This window comes from Mustela erminea, chromosome 7, assembly GCF_009829155.1.
Source record: "Mustela erminea isolate mMusErm1 chromosome 7, mMusErm1.Pri, whole genome shotgun sequence".
Classification (NCBI taxonomy): Eukaryota; Metazoa; Chordata; class Mammalia; order Carnivora; family Mustelidae; genus Mustela; species Mustela erminea.
This window is the reverse complement of record NC_045620.1, coordinates 101624377-101644437: the sequence shown is the minus strand read 5'-3', so window position 1 is coordinate 101644437 and position 20061 is coordinate 101624377. Positions and strand designations below refer to the sequence as shown.

Sequence of the window (20061 nt, the reverse complement as noted above, 5' to 3'; positions counted from 1 at the left end):
ACAGCTCTGGCAGGCCTTTGCTCCTTCAAATAATTTTTCTGGTTTAACAGATCATCTTTCAGGAGGAGAAATACAGCTGAACAAGGCTGGCAAGAACAAGGCCGGGTTTCCAGCTCTTCGTAGAGGCTGAGCCTGTGCAGGGAGTTGTCATCTGAACACTGACCTCCAGCATGCAGGCAAAACCCATTCAGTTTGGGACTCAGGTTGGACATCGTTATGAGGGACCTTGGAGAGAGCCACCGGCTCTGAGTCGAAGCTCAGGCCAAGCTGGACTCCAGGCCTCCAGGTTCCTGAAGGGGCCCATGTTCTCCCTGAAGTCCCAGGAGGTTCTACTCTGGGTGCTGCCTCCCTTGCCTTTCCCAGACCCGTTTCCGTGGGAGGAGAGAGCTGCCGTGGAGACCCTCTGAAAGGGGGAGTGAGCCCAGCATGTCTGCGTGCTAGAGAGAGGTCTCTGTGGAAAGTGCTGACAGGGAAGGGCAGGGAAGGGCTGTGGTTCAGGACAGTTCGTCCAGTTCCCTGAAGGAACAGGACAGGGCACACCTGCGAGGCTGCCAAGAGGGGGCCGGGGCCTCTCAGGCAACAGTACCCCTCCAGCTTGGCTCCTGTCCAGTCCTATCATCAAAGCCAGGGAAGGCAGCCCTGACAGATGTCACCGACACTGAACTGTCAGTCATCCCAGTGGGTCCCTACGGCACAGCAGGGCCACGTGTCTGGTGAGGGGTGGAGGGCAAGGCTCTCCTTCATTTCCCCAAGCACTAACCGAGGACCACCCCGCCAAGATACTTCCCAGACAGCTTCACCTCTCGGGCCTCAGACCCACCTTGAGTTTGGAGACTGAGCTGACCAGAGCCCCTCTGGCAGTGACCGGGCCAACCACGTGTGTAAGAAAGTCCTCGCTCATCCCAAATCCAAACATTTTAGTGACTCCATACACCAGCAGTCTCCAAACTGTGTTCCAGGGAACCCCCTTAGTGTCCCGTAAGACATAAGGGTATGAAATAAAGCTTAAATGCACTCCATCAATAGAAGAATGAATAAACAAAATGTAGTAAATACAAACAATAGAATATCATTTGGACATAAAAGGGAATAAAGTTCTGATACATGCTGCAGCGTGGGTCGATCTTGAAAACAGTATACTTAGTGAAATACGCCCAAGAGGGAAGGACAAATAGTGTATATTTCACCTACATGAGGTACCTAGAATAGGCACATTCATAGAGACAGAAAGTAGAATAGAGGCTAGCAGGAGCTGGGGGACATGGGAAAGGTTTTCGTTGGGGATCATGACAAAGGTTAAGATGCAGATAGCGGGGTTGCTTACATGGCATTGTGCGTGTATTTATTTAATGCTACTGAATTGGGAATTTAAAAATGGTCAAAACGGCAAATATTATGTTACATATATTTTACAACAGTAAAAAAAAAATCTTCTTAATAGACTAAGTGCTGGGTGCCTGGGTGGCTCAGTGGGTTAAAGCCTCTGCCTTCAGCTCACGTCATGATCCCAGGGCCCTGGGATCAAGCCCCGCATCTGGCTCTCTGCTCAGCAGGGAGCCTGCTTCCTCCTCCCTCTGTCTCTACCTTCCTCTCTGCCCACTTGTGATCTCGGTCCACCAAATTAATAAATAAAATCTTTAAAAGAAAAAAAAAGAATAAGTGTTGAAATAAGTTGGAAGAGCCCTTGTTTTCAGAGTTAAATTGTTTTCTTACATAGGACTTTTCAGAGCCTTTATTACGCTGTGGCCCCCAATGGAGAGGACCATCCAACCCTTTGTTCTTAGAAGGCTCAGTCCTGTTCATCATAGAGTTGTTCCCCAAATTACAAATTTGGCTTCTGAGGCTGCTCCTTAGACCTGGGAGAGGCACTAAAATCTTTGTCAAACCTGGATATTTATTTAGAAAACCAAGGTCAACAGAACTAGCCCAAAGGGTGTCCAAAAAATGCCTTTTTGTTTTATTTTCTTCTCCAAAAATGGAGATTTCTTTCTTGGGACTTGGAAGCATTTTGAGTTCTTCATTTAAAAAAAAAAAAAAAAAAGACGAAGTGTGTGTTGCAAGCATGTATGTGTGTGCAAGAGGAAAATTCTCTAGAAACTTCTGGTATGGAGTTGGAGATGAAACCCCAGAGGATGAACGCCTGTTGTCTGTGGGCCAGATGGCTTTGAAGGTGGTTTGGGGTGTGAGCTTGGCACGGGGCTAAGTTCAGGGCTCTGTCTGCTTCTTGGGGGAGGGGGCAGGCTTTGTCCTCTTCCCTGCTCCTGATGGTGTTGTCAGTCAGCTGTCTTTAGACATGCCTCGGTTACAGGAAGCCTTGAAGGGAGGAATGTGTCTTCTCCAGACCATGTGCCCCTCCTCCTGGAAGCAAGTCCTTAGATACCTGCTCAGCTAAGGGTGGGTGAGAGCCCCAGGCTGCTGCCTTGTTTGCCTGTGACCTTTCCATTGGATACCGTATTTTATAGTCTCACTCTTCTGGTCTGGCTTTGGTGGGGACCTAGGGCTGGTTAGGGGGATATTCAATTGAAGAAAAAAGGCTGGATTCAAGCCCCAGCTGTGGGACAACTTAGGGTGAGTCATGGCCCAGAAATGTAGTGTCAGGGAGTGAAGCCAGAGGGGAAAATATTTATAACTGCCGGAAACATGATGAACCTGTCAAAAATACATGAAATCAGCTAAATAAATTGGGAAGAAAAAAGCAAGGTCTTGTTTGGTTTTGTGAGTATAAACATTTTTTTTTTTTTTAATCACCAAGAAAGAGAAAAATAATTCCTCTACATACAGCTCCCTTATGGAAATGATGCTTGGGGGAAATCAAGGAAAAGTGTCTGTGTTCTCTTGAGCTGAAGCAGGTTAGAGAGATGGGATCAGCCATAGGAGGCAATTGGGAGAGAGAATATGAATTCGGTGGACCCAAGAGATCAAAGCCAACATAACCATGGGGCTACAACCCTCCCCCTAAGAATCCTGGGAGACTTGGGGTCATGCTGGGCTTCTGTGAATTTGAGGTGGTGGTCGAGTTGTTTTTATATCTGAGCGAGAGAAAGGAGCTCTTAGGATGGAAGGACCTAGGCCATGGTGTTGGGTAAAGCAGGGTCCCTCTGGCTGCCCAAGTTCTGGGACTGAGAGAACTCGTGCTCTGGGAGGAACTGGGGTGTCGGGGGGCAGGGGGGCAGCTGGGTAGATCTTGGCAGAGCAAAGTTAGATTGAAAAGGAACTGTTTCCATTGCAGCAAACACTAAGGTTCAGAAAGAATGTTGTTTCATGGGCAGCCAGAGAAAAGGAACCTGGGATTCAGCCAGCACCCCGGGGTCGCCAAGATGCGGATCACAAAGACTGCGGAGACGTTGGAGACTCTGGAGGAGAGGAGGGTCCGATGGGCAACGAGGGAGCCTGGATTTTGACCTGGCTGAGGTGGGTGCAGGGAAGGGACTTCAGAAATAGACCTCTGTGGGCCACCGCAAGGGAAAGGTCAGCGGTAGCCGATCAGGGACAGAGAGGCCCGCCAGGGGGCGCCACACAGCTCCATGGGCAATAAGGAAGCCTATCTCCCCAACCTAGCCTCAGTCACTTCTTCCTTGGGGTGCACGGGGAGGCTGGCCTAAGGGTGTTCCCACTGAAACTCGCTCCAAAAGGCCAAAAGGAGCGCGTCTCTTTGAATGATTAATAGTGACTGCCCGGAGCGCTATCAGGAACTCTGTCAGGTGGCCTCCAGGCCCGCGAGAAGAGCCACTGCTGTTGATACCGATGGGCATTGTCTGCGGTGGGGGCAGCCCGGGGGTGTGGCAGCGTCCATTCATTCATCCTCGCACAGCCCATAGCTGTCCACCTGCTCCTCGCAGGCCCCTGTGCTCTGCCCTGGTCCTCTGCGTGCACTCCGTTCTCCAAGGAGCAAAAAGCTCCAGGCCAGGCTCCACTCCGCTCTAGACCTTCTCCCTCGGAGCCTCTTTAAGGTTTTGGAAAAGGCCTGCGTCCCATTCTCTCGGGGTCTTGAACAAATTAGCTGCTCGGTAGTTATTTGTGAAAGGACGAAAAGAAAGGCGTGAATCACCGTATTTCCCACTTTTTATTCATTTAACAGAGAAACCAATATATACATTTTGCAAGGCCTTTTCGAGGATTTGGAAATGGATTAGACCCAATCTTTGCCCTCTAGGAATTCATAGCACCATCTGGAGGCTAGAATATGTGCCCAAATATCTGTAAAACCAGGTCATTACGTACAAATCCAAGTTCCTTGATGGTACCTGGCTTCAGGAAGGCAGACAGAGCTTGTCCAGGGTCTAGGGTCTCAGAGGGAAGACGGATGCCAAGGTGAGAACCAGGATGGGGGTGGGTAGCGGAGGATGAAGCCAGTTGCCCTTCTCTTTGCCCCCTCTCTGTGCCTCCCAAGGAGAGCACCACCCCCCCATGCCTCCCTGTCCTACTGGAGCCTGGAAACAGACCACAGCTGAGCAAGTGGGGCGGCAGCAAGAGGTCCAAATGAGAAGGGCTGTACAAAACCCTTTCGAGGAAACACTTAAAGATGTCCAAGTCTTGCTCTGCCCCTGGACACTGGCGATGACTTTGTCACTCAGGAAACAGCATGGCAAGAGGGAGACAAGTGCAGTACCCGCTCCAGCCCCCAGGGGGCCGCCTCCCATGGCTGACCCCAACACAGCGCTGGCCTCGGCCCCTGGGGATTGTGGGCAGGAAGGGGCTCTGTCTGTCCCTCCAGCTCCCAGCACAGTCCCCGCACACAGCCACCCAGTTCCCCACCCCTGGGCCTACCCCTCCTCTTCACTGGACAATGAGAAAGGGAAAAGGGGAGAAGGTGGGGTAAAGGGAAAGGACAGTCCAGGGCCTTGGAGGTCTTGGGGTGGTGGAGGGAGCCTAGGAGGAGGTCTCAGGCCAGAGTTGGGGGTGCATAGGGACCCCAGGGAGTACGGAGTGGTGAGACAGAGTCCATTTGGGGCGCCCTGGCCAAGCTGTGAGCCCAGAGAGGGGCCCGGGGACTTGTGGACCACCCTCCCCAGAACTTAAGCCTCACTTCTGGGGTAGTATGAGGCTGGAACCAGGAAGCACTGCAGCCTCCGTGCATGGAGTTTTTGAAGCGTCATGTGAAGCTTGGTGGAGCCAGAAGCCCCAAATCCCGGAGCAGCTGTCTGGGATTTTGTCCTGCGGAGAGCAGGAAGCATGCGTACTGCAGGAACCGGGGACACACACAGAGGTACGCGCGCAGACGTGTGCGTGCACTCTCATGCAGGTGCCCTGGGTCCCCCGTGGCTTGTGACCGATGAGCCATTACAGGGCTTTGGGGCCGGGACTCAGAGCAAACAACAAAGCAGGAGGTTGCGTCACAAACAAGCTGGCAGGGGCTCCGGGACCAAAACCCTCAGCTGGACCTGGACACATGAAGAGGGTGGCTCTTCATTGTTTTTACGTGGGCGAGGGTCTTTTTGCATGGTTGCTTATGTAAAACAATCTAAAAGACTGTCAAAGAGATCTGAACCTATCTTAAACAGATTTCCCTTCCCGGGGAATATATGCAAGTGTGTACACGGGTGTGCATGGGAACATGAGGAGGAGTGTATGTTTGTGTGTGTACGTGCAAAAACACACAAGCTGCTGTGCTGGTTGGGAAGCTGGAAGAAGAAAGAAAAGCATGGACTTTTAATCATTCCCCACACGCATGTGTGTGCATGTGCACACAGAACTATACACACACGCACATCCATCCATCCGCATTTTTGGCCCAGCCTGCATCCCCATAAACTGCTTTTAGGTCTGAGACCCAAGCCCACTTTAAACCAGTAGTTGTCCACCTTGCTGGCACATTGGAATCACGTAGGGAATTTCTTAAAAATCCCAGTGCCCCGGGAACATTCCAGATACATTATAATTTCTGGAGATGGGACTTTGGCATAAATACTTCATATCAATATTTAATCATCTCCTGAGGTGATTCCAATGTCCTTCCAGGGCTAAGTTATTCGTATGTGTAAAAAGCCCTTCTCCCATTCCTCTGCACAGAAAACTTCTATTCATCCTTCAAGACCCAACTCCCAAGTCCCCTTTGGAGGAAAGCTCTTCCTGACAACTGCCCGGGGAGAGCTGGTTTTTCCTTTCCTGAAGTTCCCAACACCATCTTAGATATCTGACTGCATCATAATGATTTGCTTGTCTATAAGAACCATGACCTCTGTGAAGAAAAGTGCTATGTGAGAGCTGTCTATTGCCGACACCTAATTCCATGTCTGATACGCAGCCGGTGATCCATAGAAGCTTCAGAATGAAATAGAAGTATGTAATGAAGGCCAGGAACAAGAGGGGTGGGGAGTGGAGGCCGTGGGTTTCTCTCGGTGGGAAGGCAATGACTCTGGTCCCCTGGGAGCAGGATGGGGGTACCTCCCTACGTTTTAATAACAGAAAGGGTCCTCTTATGTCAATAGGTTTGATGCTGATTGGTCCACACTTCCTGTTTCCTTAGGAAGTGCCACAAGCATTACTCAGAAATTCAGAGAGACAAGAGAGTGGCTTTGTGACCTGTGCCTGGAGTCCTAGGTGACCAACCTCTCTGTCTCTATATTTAGAGATGTATTTAAATTTATTTAGAGAGAGAGTGTATGAGCAGGGGGAGAGGGAGAGGGAGAGAGAGAGAGAGAGAAGCCCCAAATAGACTCCCAGCTCAGGACTCAATGCCAGGGTCTTGGGATCATGACCTGAGCCAAAACCAAGAGCCGGCTGTTTCACCGACAGAGCCATCCAGGTGCCCCTTTTCTGAACCATCTCCTTGTCACCTCCATCCCAAGCCCACGCTGTCTATCTGGCTTCCAGGGCACCTTTGCTTTGAGGAACACTATGAACTTCTGGGTCCCCTGCTTCTGTCCCAGATCCAGAACAGCTCAACAATCTGGTTCTTGCCCAAGGGCTGTGCCTGGGAAATGCTTGTGCAAGGGAGGGAGGCTCCGGTCAGCCCACTGGGCCTGCAGACACTCCAGCCCCAGCCCAGGAGCCTGAAGAACAGACAAGAGAAGGTGTCCTGGGGCTGAACAAAGTGAGTGAGGTCTGAGGTGGAAAGAGCTCCTCACGTTTCTGATCAGGCGTCCTGGTCACTAGTCCAGGCTGAGGTCATGCTGCGGGTCTCCTACCCCCTGACACACACAGACATACACACTCACACACTGCCCACTTCCTGAAGGGTTCTCAACCTCTAGGCCGAGACCAGCCTCTCCCCTCCCCCACAACTGCCCCTCAACTGACCAGCCACAGTCCTGATCGCCCACAGAGTCCATTCAACACGAGCAAGTGTTTTCTTTACATGTTGGGGCTTTTACTTCAATTTGAAGCAGATGGTTGAGCACAGATGTGAACAGCTTTGGCCTTTTGAGCACAAGGAAGAACAGGCCTTGGCTTTGAACATGCCTTCCCCCCTCCCCAACTTACTGGCCCGTTCCCCTGGTCCCTTCTTCCCCTCTGCACCCCCCTCCCCGCTGCATAACCGGGAACAGACTACTGGCCTTCGTGCAGGGCACCATCTTGTTTTCCCAGCCAGGAGTGAGGGCTACAGGCAAGGCGTGGCTGGCTGGCCTGGCTGGGCAACAGAGACCATTTAGGTGACCTTGGTGGGGCAAGTCCCTGGGGTGGAATACAATATTGCTTCTTTCCTCCCTTCCTCCTTTGCCTTGATGCTCAGGGACCAAGGAGCCTGGACCCAGGGAACACTGAGAATCAGGGTCAGAGGCCTAGGCAGCCAGTGCGAGGGCGAGAAGAGGGCCAGGATCTCATATCCCACTCCATGCAAGTGTCCCCAGCCCTCTCTCACCACCCCCCGAAAGTTTATCTTGTAGCCAGCCGGCTCAGGGCCCAGTGTGTAGAAAGAGAGTTCCAGGTCAGAGGGCCGAGCCCTTCCAATGGTCACCAAACAGCCATCCCTTCCATGAGTTTCCAGTGGGATCGCTGTTGACTCGTCTTTGGCTTGGGATGGCTTTGGCAATAGGAGGAGCACAAGTCATAGAGCAATGGTGCGGCTTCCCATTGAGGGGTGTTCTCACAATTTGTTCAGTGTCTCTGTGGAATCTTTGGCAATGAATTTCTGCAGCCCTGGGCAAGGGGGAGGCTTTGCTCTCCCCCTCCCCGCCAGGCAGAGGGCAAAGTGCGGAGTCACCGGAGTGGCCGAGGGGGGACAGGAGGGTGAGAGGGAGGCAGGTGTACCCCCGCCCCACCCTGAGAGGCAGTGGTCTGAGCATCTGGTGGTATCTTGGAGAAGAAGACAAGGCTGGATTTGGAGAGCTCAACTTCTCCTCAGGCTTGACCAGAAAGAAGGCGCACAGCAGCATCCTTGGTCTAGCCTGGGGCCAGTCACTCCTGAAAGAAACAACCAACAGTCAGAAGAAACCCTACTCAGCTGACTCCTGTTTCTTTATTTTTTAAATTTTTTTTTTAAATTTTTTATTTTTTATAAACATATATTTTTATCCCCAGGGGTACAGGTCTGTGAATCGCCAGGTTTACACACTTCACAGCACTCACCAAAGCACATACCCTCCTCAATGTCCATAACCCCACCCGCCTTCTCCCAACCCCCCACCCCCCAGCAACCCTCAGTTTGTTTTGTGAGATTAAGAGTCACTTATGGGGGGCGCCTGGGTGGCTCAGTGGGTTGAGCCTCTGCCTTCGGCTCAGGTCATGATCTCAGGGTCCTGGGATCGAGCCCCGCATTGGGCTCTCTGCTTGGCGGGGAGCCTGCTTCCTCCTCTCTCTCTACTTGCTTCTCTGCCTACCTGTGATCTCAATGTCAAATAAATAAATAAAATCTTTAAAAAAAAAATTATATAAAAAAAAAGAGTCACTTATGGTTTGTCTCCCTCCCAATCCCATCTTGTTTCATTGATTCTCCTCCTACCCACTTAAGCCCCCATGTTGCATCACCACTTCCTCATATCAGGGAGATCATATCTGACTCCTGTTTCTTAAAGGCCAGCTGTTCGCAGGGTCTGGCACTGTCAGCCCCTCCTCTCATTTACTCCTTGCTGCTGCCCCAGGAGGGACTCTTGTGGCCCCAGCAGGCAACTGCATCTTGACGGGCTCAGTAAGGGACGCACTCAGCATCTGAACCCAGGACCTGCTGCCCCCAGAGCCCACACTGCATTTTAGAACCATTACTGATTTTATCGGTTTGGGGAAATGGGCAAAGGCTGGAGGGGCTCGAGGGAGCTCGGAGATACCTGTGTTGATCGCACAACCCTCCAGCTCACACCCCATGGGGATGGCTGCCCACAGCTCCTCTTCCCTCCACTGTTCAGACAAGAGCACTGTTCCCAAGTCACCAGGCCAGCTAGAGGTGCGGCCCATCGACCCGCCCGCTGGGGGAACCTGAGAGAGGTCACTTAACTTCTCTGGGCTTCAGTGTCCTCATCTAGAAAATAACACCACTGGACCAGCTCAGTAATTGCCAAACTTGCTTTCAAGCCATAGAAATGTGGTCTGAACTGTGGAGGCCTACCCAGAACACAGAGACCTGGTCTGGTGTATCTGCAGCAGCGGGGTAGGGGGGACACAGGGAGAGAGGGTTGCAGGGTACATTCCCTCCAGTGTGAGGCCTGGGACAGCTCTGAGAACCCAGGGTGCTAAGGAGCACAGTTTGGAAACCACTAGGTTAGACCATCTGTAAGGGCGTCACCGGGCTGAGCGCTGGAACCTTCCCTCTGGCCGCTGGCCTTGCTCTTGCTCCTGAGAACGGGGACCATAGGGTGTGACTTGCTATCAGGAAGGGGCAGGAGATGGAGAAAGGTCACAGGGACCACTGGGACTTTAGGTTTTGGGGGAGGTCAGAGCAGTGGGGGTGGGTCCGTCAGGACACGTCCTCCCATAACAGGTCAGGGGAACAGGGGTGCCTTAACCTGGTGCGGCCTGCTCCTACGATAGCAGGACTCCTGCAACCACCCCAGACAACACAGCTAAGACGCTTCTTTTTGAAGTAAAACATCTGTGGGGCCCCTCCACCCTGCCAGGGGTCTTGCTCATGTCCCCCTCTCAGAGGTGGTGCAGGAAACTGGCCACAGCAGGATCTGAATCCGGACCCGTGGTGTTTATTCGGGCGCAGAGAAGCTGCTCCGGCTGAACTGCAGGCCTGGGGAGCCAGGTCGCAGCCAAACCACGGGGCTGGGGGGCTGCCAACCGCAGGCTCTGGGGAGCCTTGGGGAGCCTTGCAGGCCTGGGGCGTTGGGCTTGGCCCATGGCCCAGGGGCGAGGTGGGGGCAGGGTTGGAGGCAGGGTGTCCAAGGGGAGGGGTCGCCCAGCTAGCAGAGACCAGGCAGGAGAAAGGCAGGGGGAGAAGGGAGGAGGGAGCACTGCTGCGTGCACCCAGGTCCAGGCTCACCTCCTCTGCGCGCTGTGCCGCTGGCCCCCGGCAGGAATCTGCTTTCTGTTACCGCGTCTGAGGAGGAGGATTAAGAGGCGGGAAGGAAACCCATGGGGATGGCACGGGGTCTGTGGTCCAGGGGTGATTTACAGCCCGCGTCAGCCGGGCGCTGACTGCCTGGGCGGGCCCTTTCGGGCTGGGCCGCCTGTGGTCTGGGGAAAGGCGCAGAAAGCCGGCCAGGCCAGCCGCCCAAGCTGTCTTACTGGCCACTCCATCAAGGCGCCGGGACCCTGTCCCAGGCCCTCTGTTGGCTCTTGAACCCTGCGGAAGCCATGACCACTGCCCAAGGGCAACCAAAAGCAATGGAACAGTTTCCTCTCGCCAAAGCCTGACCTTCAGGACTCCATTCCACCCTTTCCCTGGTGACTACGCTGGACCTGGGTTCCCACCGCCTACCTCCGCGCAGGAATCCCAACACATGCACCAACCATCCAAGGAAGTCTTATGTCAAATGGGGCACGGTGGGAAGAATACAAGGAGGTCTTCGGTGTTAGCACCTCCTCTGAGATTAAACAGCTTTGTGACCCTGAGGAACTTACTGCCCCTCTCTGTGCTTTAATTCCTTCACTTATACAGCAAGTACAAGTACATAGACATAGACATGTGCTTTCCCCCAAAAGGTCCTTTGTAGAATACTAAACGGGTGAGGTATATCCCATGAGTCTGGGAAACACCACAAACCTAGGCCTCATCTTGGAAAGTCACTACATATATTAGCATATTAAAGGCTCTGAAAAGTCCTGCAGTGAAGAAATTTGCCTGGCTTTATTTATCCACTATCTGCTGAATTCATTTGATCCTGTGATCACAATTGCACTTTGAGGTGATCTGTGGCCCTTCCCTGGACTTCAAGTATCTGCTTCTTTCCTGCCTCAGCATCCCAACCCCAATGTCCAGTGGGGGCTGCAGGTTGGTCCAGCCTCAGAGTTCTTCCAGAGACCAGCTATGCTTGAGGGATAGGAGACAAATCCATGGATGCCCCTTCAGAAGGGGCAGGGTGTGTGTATGTGTGTGTTAATTACAGGCAGGTAGCTGTAAATACAGAGGAAAGGGCTGGCAAATATTCCACATTGTGACAACCATACCACAGAGCCCTTCTCATGGAAGCAGGGGCAACATCTTGTGTCACCCCATGTGAGAAACACAGCTTGAGAGGACCTCTCGACTCCCATCCAGCTCTGGCTTTTTATGGGGGGTGTTTTGTCTGGGCCAAGGCTCTGGGTACAGCTGGGAAAGGCTCTTGGCTCACTGCCCTAAGGACCCCCTAAACTCTAGCCCCTTACCATAGAGGATGTCCTTTAAAGAGGGTCTGATGTGAAAATAAACTTTGAACATGACTAGACAAGATGGCCTCTCAGGTCTCTTTCTATGGATCTGCCTGTGCCTAAGTGCGAAGGGGGGATTTGGTCAGTGTGGTAAAGCGGTTGAGTTCATCAAATTTGAAATCGTCTTTTGATCTGTCCATTCATTTGTGGTCAGAACATCAGCTCCACGAGGACAGGGACAGGGTCTGTTTTGTTTGCTGATGTAGCCCCAGAGCCTAGAACAGTCTAGACACACAGGAGCACCTCAATAAATATTTGTTGAACCAGGAAATAAATATTTCCAGTCACGGGCATTTTATTTACTATAGCTTTTATATACCACGGAATATGTTTCCTGTTTCAAATGTAACTTAGCATTTTTGTAAATATGCCTGTGCTTCAGGGAAACTTCGGGTAATTTTTGTGAATCCTGGAGTAACGTTGCACCTTTTCACTTTTGTTCAATTCCCTTTTTTTTTTTTTTTTTAATTTCTAATGATACCTCCTCCGCTTACCAAGTTTGTCTCTGGCTTTATGAGGACTGGCTTCCTCTCTCGATCACGTCTGTATACAACAGCACAATTTTACCATTTTAGGGGCCTTTTTAAAAAATGACTCTAACTGCCTTTTTTTTTTTTTTAAGATTTTATTTATTTGACAGAGAGAGCGAGAGAGCACAAACAGGGGGAGCAGCAGAGGGAGAGGGAAAAGCAGGCTCCCCGCTGAGCAGAGAGCCGATATGGGGCTTGATCCCAGAACCCTGAGATCATGACCTGAGCCGAAGTCAGATGCTTAACCAACTGAGCCACCCAGGCGTCCCTCTATCTGCCTTCTAAGGTGTTTTGCCTTTTAAATACATTTTCAGTTTATCATCTGCATATTCATTTTCAATCCACTCCACCTCCTTAACCATTTTTTACTATTTTAGAATTATCCTTTTTTAATATTTTAGCAGTTTGGAGATAGCCTTCCAGATGCAAAAAAAGATCCAATGGAATGGAAATCCTGACAGCTTTGTTTGTTTGTTTCTCCTAAAAACAACAGTCAGATTTCAAATGTTGTTTTAAAACAAAACTATGGAAGATGAGCAGGGAGTACACGAAAGATGCATTTTCAACCCCCACACTATTAGATATTATTTTAGCTTTCACTTCTCAGTACACTAACATGTGGGCTGGGAAGGGGGTTTGTGTTTGGTTCTAATTTTTTTACTTTTTTATAAACATACAATGTATTTTTATCCCCAGGGGTACAGGTCTGTGAATCGCCAGATTTACACACTTCACAGCACTCACCGTAGCACATACCTTCCCCAATGTCCATAACCCCACCCCTCTCTCCCGGTCCCCCTCCCCCCTGTGTTTGGTTCTAAACGCAGAACACTGAGGTCCACTGTGGCTCCAGAGTCAGCAGACCGCGGGGGCCCTGGGCAGGTGGGTTTAATCTCTCCATGCCTCAGTTTCCCCATCTTTAAAGTGAACCCAGTAATAGTACCCGCCTCCCAGGCCAGTTGCGGAGAATCAATGAGACAATGGAGCCATGCCCCACCAGGGCCTCGCATTCCAAGTGCTGGCTCACCTCCCTGCAAAAAGCTGGGTCCTTCCTTTGATGAACTGGTGTCTGAAACTTAAAAAGGCATCACTTGGGGCACCTGGGAAAGCCTCTGCCTTTCGGAAAGCCAAAAGCCTCTGCCTTCGGCTCAGGTCATGATCCCAGGGTCCTGGGATTGAGCCCTGCATTGGGCTCTCTGATCAGCAGGGAGCCTGCTTCCTCCTCTCTCTGCCTGCCTCTCTGCCTACTTGTAATCTGTCAAATAAATAAATAAAATCTTTAAAAAATAAAATAAATAAAAAAGGCATCATAGTCTGAAAAGTCTCAGGTAATCAGAAATAGTCACATTGAACCAACTGTCATCTTGACCTTGCTTTTGATGGATTTAAAAAAAAAATAGACACAATTTCTAAAATTATGCAAGGCATGTCCATCACCTCATGAATGGGTAGCCAAAATGTGGTGTATCCACACAAGAGAATATTATTCGGCCAGAACAAGGATGGAGGTACTAACACATGCCAGAACATGGATGGACCTGGAAAGCTGTGTGCTAAGTGGAAGAAGCCAGTCACTAAAGGCCACATGTTCTAGGATTCCATTCACATGAAGTGTCCAGAGCAGGGAAACCCACAGACTAGCGGCCCCCCGGGCGGGGTGGGCAGGGAGGACAGTGGGGTAGGAAGGGAGAACTAAAGGATAGGGGTTGTCTTCCTCCCCTGAGAAGAAAGTTCTAAAACACACTGCGGTGATGGCTGCACATAGCAGTGAAAATACTAGAAACCACTCAGCTGTACACTTCCAGTGGGGGAACTGACGTCAGCTCAGTCAAGCAGTTAAGTTTTTAAAAATTATGTAGTTATATAATGTTAATTATAGAAAGGTTAGAAAAAAATACAGAAGAGTGAACAGAAGGAAGAATTTCAGTCACCTCAATCTCCCCACGGGGACCATGGGGTGACTACTGTTCCTTTACTTTTCTCAGGCTTAGACACAGCTATAGAGTATTTTGGGGGTCTTTGCTTGGGTATTTATTTATTCACTGGCTTATTTTTTTTTAATGTTTATTATTTACATATCCTCTGACACCAACATAGAATTTTATGGAAGTGGAAGCGGGCTGTGCCAACTGCACGGGAAGGTGGGGTTTGTGTTCTAACGCTCCGGCCTGTCCGCCTCTGCCTCTGGCGCATGTGTTTTCCTATCTTCTCCGTGGGCCAGGCGCTGTGGAGGTTATTCTGGGCACAAGCACAGGCCCGGGCTTCTGGCCTCCCAGCTTCCCAGGGAACTGGAAGCAGGTAAGGACCAGCCCACCCCAGCGCCTCCCGCCCCGCCTGGCCTGGGCGCCAGGGGTGACAGGCAGGAAATTTATGAGCAGTTGGAGTTGGCTGCTATTTTCCGAGGGCGGGAACATGGTGTGAATCAAGGATCCCACTGTGTCTGGGCTGGGAGGGCCCCCTGAGGTCCCAGCCCTCTAAGAGTTGCAAAGTTAGGGCCAGAGGCCCTGGTGAGCCAGGAGAATCCTCCTGGGGACCGTGGATTGGGAGAATTCATTTACTCAGCAAAGATACACTAGGTCCCTACTGGGTGCCAGCCGTGTGACAGGCATGGGGTCAGAGTCCCAGCTGGGGGGCAGCTGATACCGTGACTCCAGAGTGAGGCTGAAAGTCACTGGGGCTGGTCTGCGCTGTCAGGTGCCCGGTTGCTGTCGTGTTGGCTACTCGCCAGAGGAGCGGCTGAGATTGCCAGGGGCTCCAGGCTGCAGTGCAGACAGCTGTCCACGAAGCTCAGGGGCTGCCCTGTCCGGCACGCCTCAGCCCCCCAGGCCGGAAGCATGGGTGGGTCTAGCAATCTAAGCCCCTCATTTCCTGAGGCCAGTGGATCCGTTCAAACCTGAGTCAGCCCATGACATACAGAAGCACTTTCCTACCAGTAAGCAAGAATGACCGACTGCATCAGACAATGCCAAGATGAGAGCCGGCAGCCCTGGGGCCTGTCCTGGGCTAAGCTGTGAGGGGCGGAGCTGGACCCCAGGTGTGCAGGCAAGCTTGGAGAGGGCCCTGTCCACATACCCCACACTGTCCTAATGGCTTACCACCTGGACCATAAGCTCCAGGGAGGGCGGGGTTTCCTGGCCGGGTTCCTGCTGTCTCCCGAATCCGGGATCATCGGAGCTAACTGGAGTCCAGTCTCTGAACCCGCCACATCCCACCTCCACTGCAGGCTGAGAAAGCTGTGCTTCTCTGTGTTCCCAACGTACCTCATATGGACCCCTACATCCCTCCATGCCACGAATTATTGGTGGTATGATGGCCATCATCCCCTCACTCACCCCAAGCACCCCCAGCACGAGCTCCTGAGGGAAGGAAGAGGTCATGTTGTCCTCAGCACCCCTGTCCTGCTAGGCTGCTATCTGTTTACCGAGGGTGGCTTTGTGCCAGGCGCCACACTCCACTCCTTTGCGTGTGCTGTTTTACACCCTCCCAGGGAGGTGGCCGTCGCTGCTCCCATTTTGCAGATGAGGAAATCGAGGCTGGCACAGTTTTCTGGCTTCTCCAGGTCACCCCGCTACGATGCAGGGCAGCAAGGCAGACAGACCCCTTGACCTCTGGAGAACTCAGCTTCTTTGCTGGCAAGCAGGATTGGCAAGTCCCCAAGCCATCCCCCCAGCTGCCACCTTCTTGGGTTCTAAGAAAATCTCAGTCTTTGTCCCTTGAGCCTAAAGGTGGCTGGAACTGGGAGGCCTGGCACTCCCAGAGTCAGGGCCAGAGCCCATGAGGACCCCACTAAGCCTGCAAAGGACGGCCAGCGAGACCCACAGCCTCCGCCGTGCTGACGCCTTCTTGGGCTCCAGGCCACTCTCTCTGGCTGCCAGTCTCTCGGTTTCTCTCTCCATGCTTCGCCTGTGTGTCTCTGTGCCAACTCTCTCTTGGCCTCTCCTTTGTTTATCTCTCCCCGTCCGTCAGCCTATCTGTCTTTCTTGGCCCCCACCCCACCGGGCCCAGAGCACAGGGCACTGTGAGGGTCGAGCTGGCCCGAGAGACGGCCTGAGGCCCAGCTGCTGCAGCTTCCCATCTGCTTCCCATTCTGCGACGCTGTCCAGCCAATTCTACTTGGCTGCACACTGCTCTTTCAGACCCCAGGGAGCCCAGGGAGCCATGACCTTGCCCCCACAACCAGAGGAGGCACTCAGACTAAAGGGAAGCAGACAGCTGGGTAGACAGGTGGCCCAGCCAGGTGAGGATGGCTCTGCTCCCTGGCAACTTCCCGGTGGGCCCTGACCCATGCCCCCCACCCCCCCAACTCCCACACACGCTACACACATACACTCACACCTAACCGCCGTGTCGACAGATCCCTGTCAGGCCTGCTTCTTCCCCAGCTGAGGATCTCCCCGCCACCACGCCTCTGCATTCTCAGTACCCTCCTCGGCAGTCCTTACCGCAGCTGGCAGACGGCTGGGGTGACTGGGCACCGAGCAGAAAAGCCAAGTCTCGCCCAAGTGCTGGCCAGCAAGCCTTTGCAAAGACCGCAGTCGTCTCCAGGAGACCCCCAGGACCAGTGTGGGAAATATTGGGTGGTCATAAGGTCCCTGGACAGCACCCCGAAATCAAATGACTTCCACAAACACTATGCAAATGCAGTTTTAAGGTGGGAAAAACACCTCCCCTACCCTTTCTCACAGTCCCTTGGCCCCTCACAGCTAGATCCTGGAGGCAACATGGGATCCAGGCCAAGGTGCAGTGGTATCTCTGATCAGAGCTCCTTACCCACTGCCCCCCCATCTATCAGCAACAACCTAAAAGTAACTTCCAGCTGCACCAGGGACAGGCCAAGACTGGAAGAGAATTGAGTGTTTTGTCCACACGCATGTGCACACGCACACCTACTCACAAGCAACACAGCCCTGCAGCAGGAGTGCCTCTCACAGCCTCTGTTTGAATCCTGACTTCCCCCATTCTACCAGCGGTGTGACTTTGAGCAAGTTACTTCACCTCTCTGTGCCTCCATTTCTTCACCTATAAAATGGTAGTAACAGTGATCTACTACCCGAGGTTGTAGGGAAGATTCAGGAACACAATGGTGGCAAGGCAAAGCACTGGGCACTGGGCAGCCCCACGTCAGGGCACATGGGTGTGTGGCTGTGGCTCCCTGCCATTGGCCCGCTAGCTTCCTGAGGCAGGACCATGTCTCCACCTCAGACTGCCAGGGTCCCACTCAGTACTGGGCACAGAGGAGCCGCCTGTCCGATGCTGTGGGCGACAACTGGAAACCTTTCCTTTCTTTCTGCTTCCTTTCCCTCTGCTTCATTTCCCCCACTCATTCAGCAACTCTCTCCTGTGTGTTCAGACCATGCCTGCTCCCTCTGAGGCACTGGGGATCCAGCAGTGAGATCAGGGGACCAGGAGCCCTGCCCTCCCCGAGCTGACATCCTAGAACTGGCCCTTCCCCAGGAGCAGATTTCCTTAGGGAAAGGAAGCCTCACATTTTCTGTGCCAAACAGCTTGGACAGGTCCCTTCCCAATAACTGATGCATTTCCCTGCATTCTCAGTCAGACGTTACTGGATGTACTTTAGCTTCCTCTTGACAACCCAAGGTCAAGCCCAGAAACATCAGGCTACAGGAGCCTCCCCAGGTCCTTGAGGCTTCTGGGGCCCCCTCCCCCAGAGGCGCAACATGGCACAAGCCTCTTGGCTCTCCAGAGTGTCTGGCATTGTTCTTTCTGCTTTTCTGTTTCTTCCCACACCATCAGGCCACCGGCTGTGACTCCAGGCGCCGTTCCTGCACCTGCTCCAGGAGCTGGCCTCCCACTTGAATTGGTTATTTCTGTTCAGCTGCTCCGATCTGAGACTCCAGAGAATCAAGCTTGTAAGAAGTGGGCACAGATGAAGGGCCGTGGGCTCTGGAGAAGGCCCCCCTGGGGCTCTCCTATGAGCTTTTATGCGTGGCCTTTGTGTCCCCAGCTCTGCACTCCAAGGGGTGGGGCCTTTGTTTTGTTCTCCGAAGTGACCAGGCACCCAGAACAACGCCTGGTACATAGTAAACACTCTGAAGTATGTGTTCCTTAGTAAATGTGCGGGGCCCTCATGCTTCCTTCATCGTCTTCTGCTTACGGAATTAAAGACACAGAACAAGTAAGAATCACTGTGTGTCTCTGCAGGGGGTAGGGGGGCGATGTGGGTCAACCTTTTGCGAATAACTCCACTGACCGCCCGGCCACATGCTGTGTGCGCGGTGGCGGGGATGTGGGGGCAGGGGAGCGTGGTGGTCACGCAGCAGGTGGGTGGTTCTCAGCCTCACCTGCTATCCCCCTGAATAGGAATGCAACCCACCATGTGGGAGGCCCCCATGCGACCCTGAGAGACGGTGCCTACAGATGCACCAGGACACCTGTGTACATGTGTGCACATGCATGTACGCACTCTTGCACATGTACGCGTGTGCACAGACACACCATAAGAGGGACAAACAGGGTTTCCGTCTGTGCAACGGAACCAAGTCCTCGGTGGGCAGCCCAGTCCGGTATCTGTTCTCTAAATCACTGGGTGGGGAGATGTGACTGGGCTGACCCTCAGACCCACCCGACCCTCCAGGGTGGACTCCCTGTGCAGTTCCACACTCCCACCCTGGGGGGTAGCAGAGGACAGAGATGGTCTAGGTTCAGAAGCAACTTGTGTCCCAGGGCTGAGGAGCTGGCCTCACCCTGCCCGGCCTGCCCAGCTGTGTGAGCTGGGGGACTTCACTGCAGGGTCCCAGCCTCCCCATCTACCTGCCAAAGTTAGAAACATGCATCCTGGGCGGCTGCTGTAGGAGTCAAGTGAAAAAGGGGCACGAGAGGGCTCTGCAAACTGTAAAGCACTGTGCAGAGAGGTTCAAGATCGCTAGTGGCCTGGACTGGCCCTCTAGCTTCTTTGGAATCTCAGTGTAGGAAGCCGAAAAATGGAGGTACTGGCACTGATTTCATGGAGCCATGGTAAAGAGTCTGTGGTTAATGTGGTGACGCTGGTCAGCCCCACCAAGAAGAAAACCACCCTGTCACAAAACGGTCAATTCTCCAGGGAGGAGCCATGCGGCTGTTTAAGCCTGCTGCACTCCCAGCATAGCGATCCCGTTGTTTTTCTGTTTCCAGGGGGAGTGCCCCTTCTTCTAGGGCAGGTAGGGGATGTCTGGCAGGGCAACTGAACTGAGGAGGAGAAATGCTCTTTCCAGCAAGGTCCCTGTCCGGCCTTTTGGATGCAGCAAAAGGATGACATGCTCGGTGCAGTGGCAGCCACTATGCAGCCCAGGAGGCAAACATCAAAAGAAGCCTTGGAGCCCAGGAAACATTTGCCTCCCTTCAGCTTTCCTGAGAAACGGGAGCCCCTATTTAGTTTAAGCTGCTGCTTGGGGGAGTTCCGTGATCTGCATCGCAAAGCTTGTTCAATGATTGAAGGGATAAGGACATAGGGAACCTGGGGGCATTTCCCTGTTGTGTCCTGAGGCTCCTAGTTTATCCTTGCCTAGAGTCTCTGCCTTCAGCATAGGAAGATAACAGTCCTCGCTGTGCAGATTTTAGTTGAAGGAATGGTGCGTCATTATTTGGGGGCCTACTGTGCACTAAGAAGCTGGGGGCACAAAAAATGAAAGGGCACCCAGTCTGGCTAGAGAAGCAGGCACTACAAAAACTGTATGATGTAATGTAGCACGGGGTTAAAATACTATGTAATATATCATTGAAACTTACCAGCTAAAGTATAAGGTAATGATGTAACACGAGCTCGGCAGATCCTATCACAGAACATTTATATCATTACTTTCACAGTGTA

General features: G+C 52.5%; 1 protein-coding gene across 1 annotated transcript in view; it reads right to left on the bottom strand.

The window, feature by feature from the left end:
- Positions 1 to 7282: 7282 nt before the first annotated feature.
- ATOH8 (atonal bHLH transcription factor 8) overlaps positions 7283 to 20061 on the bottom strand; it is a 32075-nt gene continuing 19296 nt past the window's right edge. Inside the window, exon 3 of the mRNA XM_032352663.1 lies at positions 7283 to 8343. Within this exon, the coding sequence (XP_032208554.1) occupies positions 8270 to 8343 (74 nt within the window). The 3' untranslated portion in view covers positions 7283 to 8269. The remainder of the gene's footprint in view (positions 8344 to 20061) is intronic.